This window comes from Macrosteles quadrilineatus, unplaced genomic scaffold (genome assembly GCF_028750875.1).
Source record: "Macrosteles quadrilineatus isolate MER2022 unplaced genomic scaffold, UCM_ALF_1.0 Scaffold_2__2_contigs__length_208266976, whole genome shotgun sequence".
NCBI lineage: Eukaryota > Metazoa > Arthropoda > Insecta > Hemiptera > Cicadellidae > Macrosteles > Macrosteles quadrilineatus.
This window is the reverse complement of record NW_026542595.1, coordinates 87,767,821-87,787,521: the sequence shown is the minus strand read 5'-3', so window position 1 is coordinate 87,787,521 and position 19,701 is coordinate 87,767,821. Positions and strand designations below refer to the sequence as shown.

At 35.5% G+C, this 19,701-nt stretch overlaps 1 protein-coding gene across 1 annotated transcript in view; it reads left to right on the top strand.

Moving 5' to 3' along the window:
- LOC128984555 (Bardet-Biedl syndrome 7 protein homolog) overlaps window positions 1–19,701 on the top strand; it is a 92,332-nt gene that overhangs the window by 9,163 nt on the left and 63,468 nt on the right. The window contains exons 3-8 of the mRNA XM_054403890.1: window positions 7,624–7,738; window positions 9,510–9,639; window positions 10,022–10,218; window positions 15,910–16,701; window positions 17,500–18,552; window positions 18,965–19,160. Of these exons, the coding sequence (XP_054259865.1) occupies window positions 7,624–7,738; window positions 9,510–9,639; window positions 10,022–10,218; window positions 15,910–16,701; window positions 17,500–18,552; window positions 18,965–19,160 (2,483 nt within the window). The remainder of the gene's footprint in view (window positions 1–7,623; window positions 7,739–9,509; window positions 9,640–10,021; window positions 10,219–15,909; window positions 16,702–17,499; window positions 18,553–18,964; window positions 19,161–19,701) is intronic.

Genomic DNA, 19,701 nt, shown 5'->3' with positions numbered 1-19,701 from the left:
AGGTTTTTTCACGTTTCGTCAAAAGATCATCACCTAAATCATTAGTAATCCAATACCAAACATGACGTGATTTTCTCAAGTTACCTTAATAGGTTATATTTGTGTTAAAATGTGTAGCATTCTAAAGACACTTGTTATACTTGGAAGTTTAAATGACTAGTTTTCTCTAAAATTTTCTTACATAATAGTTACCCAGTGTGACAGATTGATCGCCTATTAATTATGTATGTGTAGCATTAATTGCTTAAGATGTGTCATTTTATCCTATAACATATTGTTCTGTACTCCGTGTGATTTTCTCCTACAACATATTGTTCTATACTCCGTGTGACTTTCTCCTACAACATATTGTTCTATACTTTGTGTGATTTTCTCCTATAACATATTGTTCTTTACTTTAGGCCTATTGCTTATTTTTTTTTGTATTTTATTGTATATATCAATACTGTCCAGTAAAAGTATTTTGAACGTCTATGCATTTGTCAAAACTGGCCATTTATGTATGTGTAGCATTAATTGCTTAAGATGTGTGATTTTATCCTATAACATATTGTTCTGTACTCCGTGTGATTTTCTCCTACAACATATTGTTCTATACTCCGTGTGACTTTCTCCTACAACATATTGTTCTATGCTTTGTGTGATTTTCTCCTATAACATATTGTTCTTTACTTTAGGCCTATTGCTTATTTTTTTTGTATTTTATTGTATATATCAATACTGTCCAGTAAAAGTATTTTGAACGTCTATGCATTTGTCAAAACTGGCCATTTAGAGGTATTGATATTTTGATATTTTTGACATTTGATATTTATTATGACAGACGACTGATTTTATATTTTAATTATAATGTAGGTGTAATAGTTTTCATGATGTTATAGTTTTTCCTCAAAATGTGTGATTTCTCCTATAACATAATATAATTTTTTACTTTATTGCATTCTTTTTATTGTATTTTTGTACCCATCAATAACTGATAAGTAAAATTATTTTAAACGTCTTTGAATGTGTCTAAACTGCCTATTTAGAGGTTTTGGATGAGATATTTGGTAATTGAGTTACATTTACAGTGGTTTTTAATATGTTGGCTTGCATTAATAGCAAAAATAATCGTTGTCAGGTGGAAAACAACATCGACCGGAATTAGGCAGGGAGAAACCGGCATTAGGGTAGGAACCGACCGGGATTAGGATTATAGGGTTAATTTGAGGAGTCCAAGAAAATAAACCAAAACAATGTTATTTATTTAGATATCTGTTTATTTTTTATATAATTTATACAAGAAAACATAGGAGGATAAAACAAATATAAATATATGATCATAACATTTGAATAATTCATGCAACAACTGATTAAAACCTAACCTTACCTTATCCGACCGGAATTTGGGTGGTTTACCTTATTTCAATGGTGATAATAAAATACCCCCGCTACTGCAAACATTCTGGCTAAGCCAAATACCATTTGTCTGATTTGATTTTCACTTAAATTTATTCAAATAATATCAGGTTTGACAAGTACCTCGGTTTGCTGCTTCAGGGGGGTCAAAAAGTGTGTTTTAGTAAAATGTTATTAGCTTAGAATTAAATAAATAAATATGCCAAGTGTTATGAAAATATCTATCCATAAACGAGCAAACAACAACAGTTGTTTTATTTCACCATAAGAATAACATGGGAATTTAAAATTTAATATTTTTATAATTTTCTCCGTAACCAATAACCGTACAAAAACACTAGGGAGGCTATACTAAATTATTTGTTTTTTAGTGCTTCAAAATTGTTTAGAGAGAAATTAGGGATTTTTTAAGGGTAAAAAATGGAAAAAAAACTATTTTTACCCCATGAAACCCCCCATAAGCCCCGTTCCCATTGTCCGATCATGCTGATTCGCGATCTTGTTTGAATAAACGTAGGTTTAAGTTACACATTTGCACCAAATTTCATCAAAGTAGGATGATTTTTGCTTGAGTTATTGTGCTAACGGATAAATATATATATATATATATATATAGGCTATCCGTTAAAAATAATAAATATAATCCGTATAAATAAATATATAAATATGTATACAGTACATAAAAACTCTCGCTCATCCGGATCGGCCTTGTCTGGACTCCCACTAGTCCGGATCGGCAATCGTGATTTTTTTTAGTGGCACAGTACGTATTATCAAATAAAAACGCTAACTTAGCTAACTTTATGTTTCAACGCCTTTATTTATTGTGCAAGCAAGCCCGCATCACATTACTCTCTTACTCTTATTCTCATGGCCACATTAATGGCACATTAAACGCATCACATTAATGGCATAAATTTTGCGTCTTCAGGCGTTCAAAATCAATAATCATAGTGACGATGACACAAGGCCATTTTGGGAGAGGAAGAGGGCATGTCATTAATATAACCTCTGTCAGACAGTCGGCTACCTGTCAGCCTGACTGTTTCGTCGCACGCGTAGGCTATTGTGTTCTGTATGTGAGTTCTATATTGTGATTAAATGAGTTGTGATGAACCTCAAAAGTTGTTTGTGACAGTTGAAGAGAAACTCAACTACGTGCTATCAAGCGTATTGATGCTGGTGAAACGACAAAAAAAGTTGCCTTTGAGTTAAGAGTTGGTACAAGTACCGTTTCGGACTGGAGGAAAAATCAGGAACAAATAGAAAAATGGTGCACCTCTCAAATTAGTAAAAGCGCAAGTAAGGTGAGGAAAACAATGCGTGCAGGTAAACTTAACGAAGTTGAAGACGCGTTATTTTTGTGGTACTGACACTTGGTAAAGGTGTTCCTGTTAATGGTCCCATGCTCCAAGAGAAAGCTAAGTTTTCTAACATGAAATTGAGGGGGATGATAAAATTCGCTGCCAGTAAAATGAGTTAGATCGCTGGAAAAAGCTATATGGGGTTCGGCAACTGTCAGTTAGTGGAGAAGCTTTATCAGGGAACAAAGACGCTGTCCCAGAATTTAAGACTTTCCTTCACAATCCCCATCGACAATTGCTTGAAGAATCTAGCTAAGATCTAGCTTGAAGAAGGAATTGCCAGCGATCAGCTGTACAACTGGGATGAAACAGGCTTAAATTATAAAATGTTACCCACTAAAACGCTTGCCTCAAAAAAAGAAGCCACTGCACCAGGGTAAAAAAAACCCTAGGAAAGGGTTACGGTGTTACCTTGCTGCAATGTTACTGGCAAGCTCAGGTTAACTTTAATCGGAAAATCAAAGAAACCTAGAGCATATTCAAGAATTTAATGAAAGAAAAAGTGTTGCCATTATGGTACACTAATCAGCAAAAGGCTTGGATGAATTCGGCCATTTTTAAGGTACTTGGTTTTTACTGAATTTGTTCCAAGTGTTGAAAAATATCTAGCAGCTAACAACTTGCCAAGAAAAGTGATTCTGTTGTTGGATAATGTGTTGACGCAACCCATTGCTAATGAGTTAAAGGACGAGGACGTTAAAGCTGTTTTTTTTTTTGCCGCCAAATGTCACTGCCCTTTGTCAGCCTATGGGCCAAGTGGTACTTCAGGCACTAAAGTTAAAATACTGCCACCAACTTCTTTCCCATATCGGAAATAGACATTGATGAAGATTACATCACTTCATTGAAGAAAATTGACGTCTTAGATGTAATTAGGTGGGTGGCTGAAGGATGGGAAGAAATCCCGCCCATGACGATCGTTTCATCGAGGAAGACTATGTTGGACCACGAGAGTAACAAATTCAAAGAGATCGACGGTGAAGAAATTTAAACATGATGAGAACAAAACAGAAAATGTCTCACTGTTGGAGAAAATACTAGTATGTGACGAAGTGAACGAAAGTGATGTATTGGAGTGAATGAAAAGTGACAAAGAAGATGAAATTACATACGACGACTTAAGAATGGTGTCAAATGACGATGAAGCGGAGTACGAAGAGGAACTATCGGAACCCAAGCCTTCCATTCCACACTTCGAAGGGTCCAAGATGCTGGACGGAGCCGTGGAGTACATCATTCATCTAGAAGGCGTGTCTGCTGCTGAAATAATGTGCTTACATAAGCTGAGAGACATGGCGGCAAAACACGAGCCAAGACGGTAAAGCAGGCCACGATCAAAGATTTGTTCCAAAAATTAGTCGTACTAAACTGTAAGTTGCGTCAGTTTTAGAATACGTTACAGTACAGATTTTATATTTTATTTAACTTATAGAGTAATAACTGTCTAAAGTTACTATATTTGTTATTTACGTTCAGTTTGTAACGTTTAAATTTACCAATTGGAACTTCCTGAAAGTATGTAACTCAAGTTTTTTTTTTTGGCCTTTACTTTATTTTAAATAAATTTCTTATACAGTACTGTATTGTACTAAGTTTAGTACTGTACAGTATATTTTGTTGTTGCAATAAAAAAATTGTATGTTCATCTCGTGAACTTAGTTATTTTACTCCTGTCATGTTTATTCATTGCTGTACTGTACTGTAAATAATTTATATTTACAGTATAGTAAATTGCTTTATTTTTTACAGTTCCTGCAATAGGCTACATTATTATCAATACAGTACAGTAGTGCTAGTGTAAAATACAGTACAGTAGCTGACTGTAATTTATTACGATGAGTTTTAACTTGTTTAAGCACTCCCGTTTAAGGTGATGGACTATGTCACCTGTTTCACCAGCATTGCTGAAAACGCTTGAAATGTATCTGTGACAATCTATATTATTATTATATATTATACTTATTTAATACACAAGCAGATTTTTTGTGACAATTACTCCTCCGAAACTACTGAACCAATTGTCATGTTTTTGGTGTCATTGAAAAGAGCATAATGTGAAGCTGTGCAGGAAACTTTCTTTTTAGGGATATAATGAGAGAATGAGGCCCTAGAGCCCTTTATAAAGTTTCGCATTTCTCCATAAGATTAACATTGGAAACAAAAATTGTTATGAAACTCCAGCTGTTGTCAGAAATAAAAAGTGAAAAGAAGAACATATTGTAAACAGTGAATAAGTTTGCTAAATATATTTGCTGACTTGGTTGAAATTTGTTTTATAATAACGCCTGTGATACTGTTGGTGAAATTAAAGTTAATGAAAGAAGATTTGTTATAAACTCTTTTATTTTCTTACAAACACAACACAACTCTGAATTATATTTTGTAAACAACTTCATATGTACAATGTAAAAACATATGATGGTCCATCACTAATCCAGACTAGATGAGTTGGGTTGCAATATTCAACAGATACAAAAAAGTACTTATCAATTGCTCGAATTCGAGCAACAGGGACACTAGTAAAGGAATATTTCATTTCATTTCCCGTTTGTATTAGTGCGTGTTTTGCTGAAACCGCTTGCCGAAACAGTAAAGTTTACGAATGTTTGCTCGACTCTTGATAGTCCGGATTTTTTGTAATCTTGACTGGACATCCGTCACATTAGTCCAGATAAGCGAGAGTCTACTGTATATATGAAATTTGAACAGACCTCTGGGGGACATCAAAATGAAAAAGTAAATCGGTCCCGGGTCCAAGTCTGACCATGAGATTCATGGTAATAGCTTATTCCCTGTATGAGAAATTTGCTAAAAAGGAAAGATTCATTGATTCCAATCAATAATATTTTAGTTTTCTCATGATAGATGCACTGACACACTAGACAGTCATACATAGGACCAATTGAGATTGATTCAAGATGCTGGCCATTGGAATGAACAGTTAGACCATTTTGTTTTAAATGCTTACTAGTGGAACCCCGTCGAAATCGACGGTTAATCTTGGGGCTTTATGTAAAAAAACAGCTAACTGCGATGGATAGAGTGAAGTCATTAAATCTTAGTTAAATGAAGGGAAGATAAGCAATAATAAGTATGACGATTGTGTTCCCTAAGAAACGTGATTGATGAATTCGTTTAACGCAATATTTCCTACCTTTTTATCGGCTTTAGGTTGCCCAAAAGGTTTTTTAGGAGTCTTATAATTGTTTGTTCATGAGTTTGTTTCAAACCAAAGCCTCTTTCACTATATGGGAGAATGAGTTCATATAATTAGTCTATCATGTTACGGAAAGAGTCAATATTTATTACTAACCACTAATTCCTTCTGCTTTATGAAAATCATTCAGATTGTACCTATCCGTATTTATAAGTAATATTCATCTTTGGTCATAAAAATACAGAATTCTATCAGCATATTAAATCAGTTTTTTTTGTTTGGTAAAAATATTTGATTCTCCAGAAAGCAGTAACATTCTTACTTCGATGTCAGCAATTTTAATTCCTTCTCTTGCCACATCGACCCATGTATTTAATCATCCTGTTCTTACTTGATAATTCATTAACTTGTGGGGTAGTTTTGTCTTGGCCATATACATTATGTGTAGATCACATAAAGCTCTACATGTATTTCGTGGATTGGAATGAACCATAATTGTAGGAAATTTTATCACAAATCTTGAACATTTGCGGAACCAAATCCATAACCTAGTCCAGCCTTGGTAACAAACTATGCAAATGCGATGAGATGTGATGACACTGTTGTGTGTCCGAATGTTTTGTATGTAGTGAGGTTTAGATGCGTTGTTCGACCTAGCTACATGTGTACATCAAAGTAAAAACTGTGTACACATTTTTTTTTAATACCTGAATTGACATTAGTTCACCTACTTTACCAAAACCATAGACTCCGTAGTTAGTCTATTCCAAAACTTGAACACAGCTCTCATCCTCAACGTACTCATCTATGACACAATTTTCAACCCGATTATCAAAAACTTTTATACCAATAAATGAATCTCAGGTGTTCTTTCTTGAATTTAAAAATAAATGGTGATTGAAAGTAGGAAAAAAGGCAAGTGCCAACCGTACAATATATATAAGCTAACCCGATAAGGAATAGTTATATGTTCCTTTGAAATTGATATGTCACACTTATTTCATAATTTAAAATTTTCTAAGAGCAATAAAGCATAGATTTTTGAACAAAACATTTAAAACGTATCATAAATTCATCATTTTGTTGAAACTATAAAAAACTTGCCATGCGGTGGAGAATCCATTTAAAGTCATGAATAATAATGTAAACATTTAATTTTGACAGTTTCAGTTGACCTTCAGATACAATTTTAATATTAACAGCTGGTTCATTAAAAGTAGTGTAAAATTATCCATATGGTCGAAATGTAAACAAAATTGCAGAGTGAACTTACCTCAGAGCCCCAAGGAAATTTACCTCGTTTCTATTTTGAGGGCTCACCTACAGACCAATACCTTTCTTTAGACACCCCTACCAAGTTTCTACGCCCAGCCGTTCTCTCAAATTGGCTGTGACAAAAACCTCGTTTTCATCCATAAGAATAACATGGGATGGGAATTTAAAGGCCACTGGGGCAGAGCCCCGAGGGAATTCTCCATATTTCTCTTTTGATGGCTCATCTACAGACCAGGACCTTTCTTTAGACACCTCTACCGAGTTTCTACGCCCAGCTGTTCTCTCAAAATAGCTGTCACAAAGAAAAACAGTTTCAAATTAATATATAGATTAACGTTTGTCAGAGTACAGTTTGTGAAATTGAGAGTGCATGGTTTAATTTAATTGGTAATGCAATAGCCACACTGATCAAATAACAACATTTTGCAGGAACTCCTCAAGATAAAATCTTTGTTTCCTCAAAAAATGAGGTTCGTGGCTACACAAAAAAAGGCAAATTATTCCTAGGATTTGAGACAAATCTAACAGAGACCATTCAATCGATGTAAGTTTTGATTGTTACTGTAGTAAGAGTAATTTATTGTACACATTAATGATAATAGTAATATTGATTGGTTGTTAAATCTGTATACTTAATGAAATTTTGAGTCAAACATTAATTATTTATTTAGAAGGTCGTCATTGATGATAATATACACATGAAACGCACATTGATAGTCAAACTTTAAACATGAAAACAACTGACTACTCAAGGACACAAGACAGGTAAGACGCAACTGAGCCGAAGTTGTAGTTCGAACTGACAACATCAATGTGCGTGTTTGTATGTGTATTATTTCCTTTGATCATCAATGACGACCTTCATATACTGTAGGTAAATAACCTGAACGACACCTTGTATGGCCTGAAGATGGTTTCTTAGCAGAACCAAAACTAAAGTTGCGACAAACAACAATTTGGATTACTGAATGCTGGTACTTAAACCATTATAAATATTCAAACGTAACCCGGAGGCAAATAACTCTTCAATAATTAATTTACAATAGTCAATCAATTGTTTTGGAATCATTATTGATTCACAACTAAATTGGAAAAACACATTAAAAGCCTGCCAAGAAGGCTACGCTTAGCAAACATTTGTTCTTATGATAGTTCCGGATACTACTAATCTAGAAACTGTAATATCAGTATGAGACATATTTTTCATTGACATGAATCATGGAATTACTGTAGGAGGCTCGTCAAACCTGGCCAAAAAATTGTATTCCTCAAAAGAGAGCTGTATGATTAATGACCAGAGTCTCCCACAGAACATTGTGAAGATTTATTTATTCCGTTTAATATCTTAACCTTGTATAGCTCTTACTATTTACAATTGGCATCAGTAGTTAAACATGATTTTGACATATTCACGGATAATCGGCAATGTCATGCACATAAAACAAGATTCAAAAATACCAAAAAAACCCAAGCCTGGAATGCTTTTTTCAAAGGTTTTTGTTTTTTATGTTATAAAAAATTTAAATAAGTAAACCAGGCAAAGATAGTTTTGTAATATTTTCACCATATGATACTCAAATCTATGAACAAGAAACTAATAGCTATTTAGATTACAAGTGTAGTAAGAGCGTTTTTACATCACGCAGGTGAATGTTGTGCAACTCGCTTTCGCTCGTTGCATAATTCACTGAAGTGATGTAAACACGCTCTTGCGTAGCGTGTAACGTACAAGATTTTACCTGACCCGACAATATATAGGAGGTTACGAGCAAAATGCTTCATTATCCATTTCACTCATCTTCTAACAGTAGCGTTCATTTACAAACAAAAGCTAGGTTAGGAAAATTCTTCAAAGCATAACAATAAAATTCAAGCACACAGCTGATTTCTAGCGTTGAACGTCGTTGGCTCCATAGAGTTATATTTTTTAAGTTATCCACTCAATGTTATTTAAATGGGTTTCATTACCCCACCGAGTGAGTTTTTTTCAACTTTACATCACTCGTGAAGTGAGGAAGTTGTATACATCACGCTTGGGATAGGGAAGTTTAACATGGCGGGTTAGGTAAAATACTATAAAACTATATGACACTTAGGTTTTTGTAATATTTTATTATTATCACTTTGTTATATTAATAGTTATATTAACTTTAATTATTGCATTTTTTTCCAAAATGTTGTTTATGGTATTTTTTGGAAGAGAAATTGTTTGGTAGAACTATTTCACAGCTTCATCTACTTGCTGTTATTCTTATTGTATTTACTTCACAGTATGATCAATTCATGTATAAAGATAGCTGATATTGTGATTGCAGGGCAGTGAGTGCCAGTGACCTGATGGTGTGTGGCAGCCAGATCTACAACCACTATAGAGACTGTAAGGATGCAGACTCTTACCTCTCAGCTGATCATATCAACGATGTCATTGCACTTTCGGCTGAGAAGGTAAGTTTAAAAAATATTTCACTCAGCTTTTTCTTTATTTTGGAAATTTTATCTCTAAAAAAAAAAATCATACCTTTTATGCACAGTAAATATTCTTAACACGTTCATTGTGCATGACAAGCAATCTCCTCACCGCTAGAGGAACCTAACCTCGTATTTGTGCTTGACCGCTTTTTTGCGGTATTTTTTTATGGTGTATCAAAAAATGGTAGGTTCATCACCCCTGCTTTTTCCCTCCATTTGACAATACTGAGGGCCGGCTAGCAGTATTGTTTAGTGCTGCTATATGTTGAATTGTTGTAAAACTACGTCCACAACGACTAGGAGCAGTATGCCTCTCGTTTGGATGAAATAAAAGGTTTTGATTGTGATTTTGTTGCAGCTCCACCGCTTGACCCCGGTGTTGGCTTGTGAGGACAGAATGCTCAGAGTGCTGGATCACTCTACTCTAGTACACAGCTTCCCTCTGGCAGGTGTACCAACTGTGCTGCACCTGTACAACAATGATGGCAGCAGCACCGGGGACCAACTCTTGTATGGTACAGACGACGGCTCCATTGGCTTGGTGCAGATTACCAAGTGAGGCAACCTGCAGTTCAAATAGGGTTTTGGAGTTGCAATCTAGTTTTATTCAGAGGAATTCACAAACCAGCATGATTGGACTATGGGAACGGGGGTTTAAGGGAGGTTTTAAGGAAAAAATAATCTTTTGCAATTTCCTTCTAAACCATTTTGTAGAGATTAAAAAAAATTAATATTTGAAACATTGACTGCGTTGTTGTACGCTAAATAGCTATGGAGAAAAGTTTAAAAAACTGTGAATTTAGCATTCCTATGTAATTCTTATGGAAAATAAGGAATCTGTTGTATTTTGATGACATATTTGGCAATTTTTAATTGTTTACTTAACTATTTTTAATTTTCAACAGAAGCAACCAGCCAAAGCTTGCCTAAAAAACTGCCCCATTTTTTATCACACAATATTTTCAATTTTCAACAGAAGCAACCAGCCAAAGCTTGCCTAAAAAACTGTCCAATTTTTTATCACGAAATTTTCTCAATTTTCAACAGAAGCAGCCAGCCAAAGCTTGCCTAAAAAAACTGCCCAATTTTTAGGCGCTGTCCAGAAAAACCAAACCATGTCTAAGACTCCATGTGGTGCATGTGACCTTGGAGTCAAGTACTCAGCAATAGTTTGCACAGGTCCTTGCAGAAAGTGGTTCCATTCTAAATGTACTGGAATGTCAACAAGTGATTTCAGAAAAATCATTAAAGCTGGTTACAAATCATGGAGCTGCAAAGAATGTAAACTTCAAAGGGACTCAATCCCTTTTCTGCCTACATGCACAACCCCCTTAATCGATCAAAAGATTGAAACAACCTCTGAATGTCAAGTCAAAACCAGCTCAGAAGACCTTCAAGCAAAAATAAAACAATTTCAAGCTCAAGAACAGGAAGACTTAGAGACATCCCTAACTTTAGCTGCCGAAGTTGGTAATGTCCTACTTACAGAAAACAATAAGTTAAAACAAGACCTACATGATTTGACTATAGAAAATACTAAACTAACCCATCAGATTTTCAACAAAAATAATTCTCTTGAAATGAGTTATGAAGCAAAAATCGAGGAACTAGAACATGAGAAGGAATCTTTATTAAATCAAATAACATCGATAACAGAAACCTTAAATGAAGCTGAGCAACAGCTAAACAAAGAGAGACAACTCAGAGCTGAACTAACAACAATGTTTGTAGATCAAGACAAGGACAAAGATCAAGTAATTTGTAATCTAGAAAAAGAAATAAAGAACCTACAACAAACTATTAAGAACCCAACAAAATATAATGTTTCTGGAAATCATCAAGAAAAAAACACTTTAACATTCAAAAACTCCGAATCTCAAACCCACAGCTCTGAGCTCCCAACACAAAACAGCTCATTGTCCCTGCTACTTGAGCTAGCGAAGCTGAAGACCTGGCAAGAAGAAACAGAAAACACTTTAACAGCAATTAAAAGTAAAATATTTCAGCAAGAGAATGCCAAGAATACAAACTTCCCCAGTGATACACAACCCACACCGTCTTGTGAAAGCCCGAAAACCAATGCAAACGGAAGAATAAGGAAACAGCTAAGGGTAATGAATAGGAATATTTTTAGTGTGTCACTCCCAACGATATAAACAACTCATGGATCGCTGGCTCAGTGTTAGCCGCGCGGTCCGACGTTCCCCCACTCCCTACTGGCAGAAGCCGGCGCAGCCCATACACTCACCGTATAAAACACACCTTTTTAGATGCTGCTCTGTTTAAACATGTAAAGATGAAAAATTGCTAATGCATGTCAAACTCGTTTTACAATTAAAAACTTAATGTATGTCTTGTTTCTTGCATAGAATAACCCATTTGAACTCATTAAAACTACACATTAACTAAACTTGATTGTAGATGTTTTTTCACACTACTGACATGACTAGTTCAAAACTATACATGTTAAAATAATAAGTAATTGCGAAGAAAGGATATTAAGTACGAAATTTGTCATTTCACACTCGATTTATTAATGAACACAACAACATTAAACATTTTTGAATAAAATAATTTTTGTGAGTTTCTGTCGCAGACCTATGTTAGGCGTAAACGCGATACTTTTTTTTTTAGCTGTGTGGTGGCAATATGTTTTACAAAAAAGGTCACAAATAAACTTAATTAGTTGTAATTCATGGGTGTCTTCCCCAAAAGAACTGTTCTCGACGTGCCCCTTAAAAATAGTGCCCACAAAATGGGAACACGCGGCTACAAATAGTCTTTGTGTGTTAACGTTTCCTGTATTTTGAATCTGGCAAGTTAATACATTGTAAATGTACTTAACTATCTTAAAAACATCTTCGTGTGCCCTAATGAGTTTACCTTTAGTTATGCAGTCTGTCAGTTGAGTATAATAACTCAAATTATCTGTTTCAGAAAGGAGCACAGCAATACAGTTTTGACATTTGATCTTAGGTACAAGTTTCCTTACAATAAAGCCACTAATGTAATACAAGACATTGTCCTTATAATATGATCGTTCTTTGCTGTCAAATAAAAGAGCCATAGCAATGACTTCATCGTCATTGTCTTCCTCATTGTCACTGTCAAATCTCATCTCACTACTTGAATCGGACAATGAGAAGGCAAAATGGTGAACATCTGGATCAAGATCCAAACAATTACCTTGACCAGATGGTCTAACACTGTTTCGGAACATTAATTTTCTAACCGACCAGGTAAATTGTTGCACATTAGGATTGTTGTTGTTACCACATCTACTTCGAATACATGAAAAAAATAGTTCTAAATGGTCTTGTGAACATTTGTACGTTAGCAAGTACTTTAAAGTGTTTGTGCTTAACAAAGAATCTCTTAACAGTCTTACAGCTTTGATATCACTTAAAAACCCAAGTGCAAATGTTTTCCTTGGATGATCAAGAATATTTATACCGTTAATTTTAAGGCTAGATAAGTACTTTTCTGATTCTTTTAACATACTCTCATCCCTCTCTACGTTATCAAGTTTTACGGGACCTTTAAATCCCTTGCCAAATGGGTCCCTACTATTCAAATAGTCAAATAACCTATCAATTGTTTTGATGTATTTTACAGTTGCCATACAATCAGCAAAATTTGGATCACCCTTAAAATGTAAAAATTCCAAGGCTTGTGCCACACTACTGCTTAAAGTCTGAGCTGCTAATCTCACGTTCATTTTACGGTTTCTATAGAATACGTGTTTATCTGAGAGCTTGTTCGCTAATTTTAATCCCTGATTGTTTTGCAATTCGTTCAATTTTTCAATATAGGAATAGTTAATGACACCAAATTCAGATTCAATGCACCTCATATCAGCTAAAGTGTTACGGCTTAATTTTAACATATGTGGAGGGTCTAGCATCACAGATATGTTATGGTCGATTCCATTTAGTTTAAAATATGGTTTATCGGGAAACCTACAACCTAACTTAACTAAAGCACTTATATTAGCAGAGGCCCCATCAAAGGTGACGTTTTGCACAGAAACACCAACCTCTTTCAGTTTGTATATGCACATTTTTACTAGTTGTGACAGAGTCACAGATGAAAGTTTGTTAATAAAAAAATACCCGACAACACATTTAAAACGAACACTTAGTGAAACTATTTGAAATACCAAGGCTTCCGTTGCTAGCTGCTCGTGATTATCAGTTTTAACACCACCTAAATCGACGTATCCTATATTTTTACCTTTCTTGTGATCATAAATTACCTGCTTCCTTATACTCATACCATCAAATGTTAAATGTTAAACGAAGCAACACTTGTTTTTTTTACACTTTCTTGCTGTCCAATTATTGAACAAGGAAAACTGAAGGATGTGTCCGCTGAAGTGCCTGGTATGTCTTGCTGTGCAATTCCAGGTTTAAGAATGATTCTTCTTTTTTTGGGGGAAGATTTCTTCAGATGAGGAGGAAAATCAAATACTGTAGGTACAGCATCCTCTTTAAGCAGGGGGTAGCTAGCATGGGGCCGTAGTTGGTAGCTTTCTGGTGTGAAATGCTTACTACACAGCCTGCTGTACTTTGAAGGAGTGAAGTTCTCTCTCTTCATTGACAAAACCCATTTCTTTAATAGGTCAGGATTTTGATGTGGAAATCTAAAGCAAAAAGAAAAAAAAAACTGTAAACCTGCGTACCCTGTCTGTAAAACAGCTGTAATTGTAATCGCGTATTGCATACAAAATAACGACATAGTAAAAAAATTATATTGTTTCCTACGTTCGTGTAACATTAAAAAACTACTTACATTTTATGGGTATCACGACGTTCCGAATACAGTAGTAATAAAAGCTTCATTTTTAACTGTCTTGAAGTGATTATTTGTTTACGATTTGATATAAGCATTTATAGCAATAATAAATATTTGATACAACTATGACTAAGTCACGTTAGCCAACTTGAACTGGGTTGACTAGTTTGACTGATTTATACGCCAAACACTAACCAGTATTAACACAAAGGAGTAGGGACTGATATCACAGGATGTGAATAGTACATTATACCTAATAAATATCAACCCGATCTACCACCATAACCCATAGTTTTGACTAACCTCTAAAAAAATAAGCCAAGACGCATTTATTTCATTGTGCATGATTTTGATTTACAATTTACAATTTCAGTTTAACGCTATCAACAAAATAAAAACAAAACATATTTCAATTAGGTTAACATGCTGTAACGAGTTAAGGAATAGATTATTCATACACCTTGTTTATAAGCTATTAGATTAGGTACTTACTTGTGAAACGAAATGCCACTGCCTTTCTGTACTCTGTTGGTGCAGTTGTAAGCAGAACACGACACAACCATTTTAAACACATACTTAGCGTACAATTAAAGATATTTATAAATTGTAATCACAGTTTTAAACAACCGGACGCTGTTGTTTACATCAAACAAGTGCTGAAATGGGCGACAGTAGCATGCACGTGAGGTACGCCGCCGCTATCTTGCCAGTAGAGGGTGGGGGAAGCGAGACCGAAAACAGCGCCCGCTACGCCACTGAGAGCGCAATCCAGTAGTTATTTAGATCGTTGGTCACTCCAGATGAAAAAAAGTAAAGAAAAGGACATAAACATAAACAATACAAAATCGAAATTAAATACTCTCCAGAGCAGTCTAAAGTCTACTCCTTGCCCTAAGTCCACTCAATGTGCACAACAAGAATCTCCCATCATTGATAAACTTCCTGCTAACAGACAGACATTTAAAGTACAAAAAGGACCTCCCTGTACCGCTAAAAAACTACAACCAAATGAATCACTTGAAGACTTTTTAAACCAACACATAGAGTACATAAATGGGATCTCACACCATAAGCTACCACAATGTAAACAACATAACCAATCAATACTGAAAGACTCAAATCAGACCCTAAACCATTTTTTAGGTGTGAAGAAACAAACAGACGACAAAACATAGAATCAACTTCCCCCCTGAATGACAACAACCAAAACACAAACCCCAAAGCACAAAGAAGAGATAATCAGGGACATTTAGTTATTACACAAAATAAAACAACCTCCATCACAATTTTTCACCAAAATGTTCAAGGTCTTAGGAAAAAGATTGAAAGAATAAATCATCTAATGAGTGAACTCAAACCCACTATCTTGGTGATTACTGAACATGGACTCAGCTCAGATATGTTATTACTCACTAAGATTAGTGGGTACAACCTAGTCACATATTCCTGCAGGGAAGAGCATAGAATGGGAGGAGTTGCAATCTATATCCAGGAAACTGCTGCTATCAAGGCAGAAGAAATAAAAATCTCCAACCAAAGTTTAGAGTTAGTTTTTGAAGCAGCATTAGTGAAAATAAGGATAAAGAACAAAAACTTCTACTTACTTGGCATGTATAGACCACCAGGGGGACAAGCTAGGTTAGCCATTGACATCCTATCAGAAGTTCTGGAGTCACTTCAAGCTGACACCAAGACCGTTGTATTAATGGGCGATATCAATATAGACAGGCTAACTGAAAATGCCAGTAGTAACTATCTTGAAGAGGAACTGTCAACTTTTGGAGTTAGAAGACTACCACTCCCAGCGACAAGAATCACTAACCATTCAAGAACCTCTATAGACTGTATCTGTACAAATACACATGATAATGCTATAGATTTCGCTATAATTAACGCTGGAATAGCAGATCACACAGGCCAAACATGTACCCTCAAAATACAGAGTGAAGTTACTGCTAAAACGGATATGTCACAAAAAATATTTTTTTCAAGAAAAAACCTGGATAGCATGAAAGACGAACTCTCCAAAGAAAATTGGATAAAGGTGCACAATGCCCCTGATGCTGAAGAGGCATACTCTGCATTCCAAAGGACTGTAAGGCTCATACTGGACCATGCCTGCCCTATCAAAAAAATAAGAGCTAAGCAGAAAGGACAGAAAATTAAGGTTCAGTATGATGAAGAAGTCAAAATACTAAAAGAAGATTTTCTAGATGCCTTACACCAATACGAGCTTACCGGAATGTAAATGATAAAACAACAATGTCGGAAAAAAAGAAAACATATGATTTAAAGCTCAGGTCCCTCAAGCGACAAGCCACTGCAGAATACATCACAAGTGCTGATAATAAATCCAAAGCTGTCTGGGAGATCATCAACAAAGAAAAACAATGTAAACAGAAGGAAGAACCAAATCTGCAGCTGGAAATAGAGGGAAAAATATTAGATAACCCTACTGACATTGCTAAACCAATATTTTGCAGAAATAGCAGACTCCACTTTAGAGAAAAACAGAAGCCAATTCAAAAACAAAAAAATTACACATCCACTATTTCTACCACAAAGCAATGTCCAGCCACTAATTTTAACTCCTACAACCATTAAAGAAGTCTTAGCAACAATAGCCTCACTGAAATCAAAGCTGTCATGTGGAGTAGATGAAGTGCCATCAAAAGTTGTAAAACACTGTGCCGAACAACTGGCAGCCCCACTTGTCAGCATAATAAACAAATCTTTTAGCCTTGGACAATTTCCCTCCGCCCTAAAAATAGACAAAATATACCCAAAGCACAAAAAAGGCTCACGCACTAAACAAGAAAACTACCGCCCTATCTCATTAATATCAACCTTTTCAAAAGTAATAGAAAAGGTCGCTCTGTCAAGAATGCTGAGTCACTTGGAAAGCAATGATCTCATCACTAAAAACCAACATGGTTTTCTCAAAGGGAGGTCCACCACCACAGCTCTAACTAGTTTAATCGAACAAATCATTGACCATCTAGAAGCACGCAGATATGTATCAACAGTCTTACTTGACTACAGCAAAGCTTTTGACTGCCTGGGCCATAATCTCATCCTAAGGAAACTCACAGCCCTAGGAATAGAGGGAATGGCCAAAGACTGGGTGGCAAGCTATTTGAAAAGACGTACACAAATTGTCGAAATCCGGCAAAACACAAATGGGAGAAAATCTGTACATAGGTCCACACAACTTTCGATTAACAGGGGAGTGCCCCAGGGCTCAGTCATGGGCCCATTTTTGTTCATCCTTTTCACCAATGATTTTCCAGATTTTATTAGGAATGACAATTGTGAAACAATAATGTACGCTGATGACACAACTCTTCTATTTATGCATGACTTACCACAAGAATTACACTCCAACATCTTATCCTCAACAGACAAAGCACTGCAGTACTGCCTTCAAAATGACCTGGCCATTAATCCATCAAAAACAACCCAGTTAAATTTCAGCCGAAAACATGAACAAATCCAAGAAATTCCTGAAATAACCGTTGAAAAAAACTCAAAACTGCTGGGCCTGACAATTGATGAAGACCTCTCCTGGAACGACCACATACACAACCTGACCAAAAAACTTGCATCTGGTGTCCATGTAATAAAGAGGATGAAATGGATAGGAGGTCTGGAAACAGCTAAGACAGCATACTATGCTGTAATAGAATCGCATATAAGGTATTGCTTAATATCTTGGGGAGGAACATCAGAAGCAAACCTCAACAAAGTGTTGGTACTCCAGAAAAAAGCTGTCAGGGCACTCTCCGGCCTTGAGCGCTTAGACAGCTGCAGGGAAGCATTTAAATCCCTTAAGCTCCTAACAGTGACAGCACTCTACATCCATGGAGTTGTCCTGTACACAAAAAAACTTAACCTTCCCAGAAATGAGAATTTTCACTCCTACCACACCAGAAAAGCGGCCGACTACAACCTTCCGATCCATCACACTACACAATACAGCAGAAAACCCTCTTATATTGGCCGAAAAATCATCAACTCTCTTCCAAACAACCTCAAGAACGCAACAGGAAACCAATTCAAACAACAACTCTGGGACTGGCTTGTGGACCGACCGGTGTACTCCCTTAAGGAATTTTTTGACCAATTATGAACTTTCAACACAAAAGAAATTGTAAACTGTTAAAACAATCTAAATGTTAAACATTCTGAATTTTTCTGACGCCATTGTATTTCTTAAAGAAATCACAAATAAAGAAAATTGTCTATTGTCTTTTGTCTATTGTCTATTGTCTATTGACATGTTACTAAAAACACACTCTATTAAATTCCATGTAGCAGCAAGCCTAAGTACTAGTTAAACTAATGCTTTTCAAGTAGGGAATAAAAATTCCATTTTTAAGGATATATTTAAGTGAAAATCCAATCAGGCAAATGGAAACCCTCTAATTCTGGAGATTTGGTGTGGTAGTGGTTTTTTATATTATTTATAGGCTACTGTGTTTGTGTTTTATAGATTTGTTGTTTACAGGGCAGGGGTGTCAGCCAAGTGGCGTATAGAGCCAGGCAAGCATCGTGGAGGTGTTCAGTGCCTCTACTGTTATGACATGACGGGTGACGGAGTGCCAGACTTGCTTGTAGGACGGTCTGATGGGACAGTGCAGATCTATTCTATTCCTGTTGATGATGCTGATGACTTAAACCAACCTTCAGAGAGGTTTTCACATGTATGTAGCCTATATTGTTTTTATAGAATATTTTATTTTAGATTTAAAGGTATCTTATGTGTTTAAAACCATGAAAAGAAGACCAAGCAGCAACTAATTTCATGTATACTGTAATATTTCATGAATATTGTAAACCTAAGCAATTGTAACCTAAAGATAAGACCTATAATCTGATATTTGAAGACTAAATTTCTTTGTATGTATAAAATGGATAAATAATTAGCTTTAGATGATAAAATGCTAGCACGTTTAAGTATAATACAGCTTAGTCCTAAGAAAAGAGCTCGATTTGGAGTGGAAATTTACAAGGTTTTTTGAGTCATTATCTGAAAATTATTCTTGTGTTTTCGAAACATGTGTTGAATCTGATAAAATGAAGGACGTAGTGGCAAGTGAATCGGTGTACAGTGTTACTTGATCTAATCAAACCCTTTCTTCACAAAGGATATATTGTCTATTTTAATAAATGGGAAACTTCTGATACAACCACAGCTAATTAATTAATCTGGTTGGTTAATTTTCTAGGTGTGTCTGTGGAAAA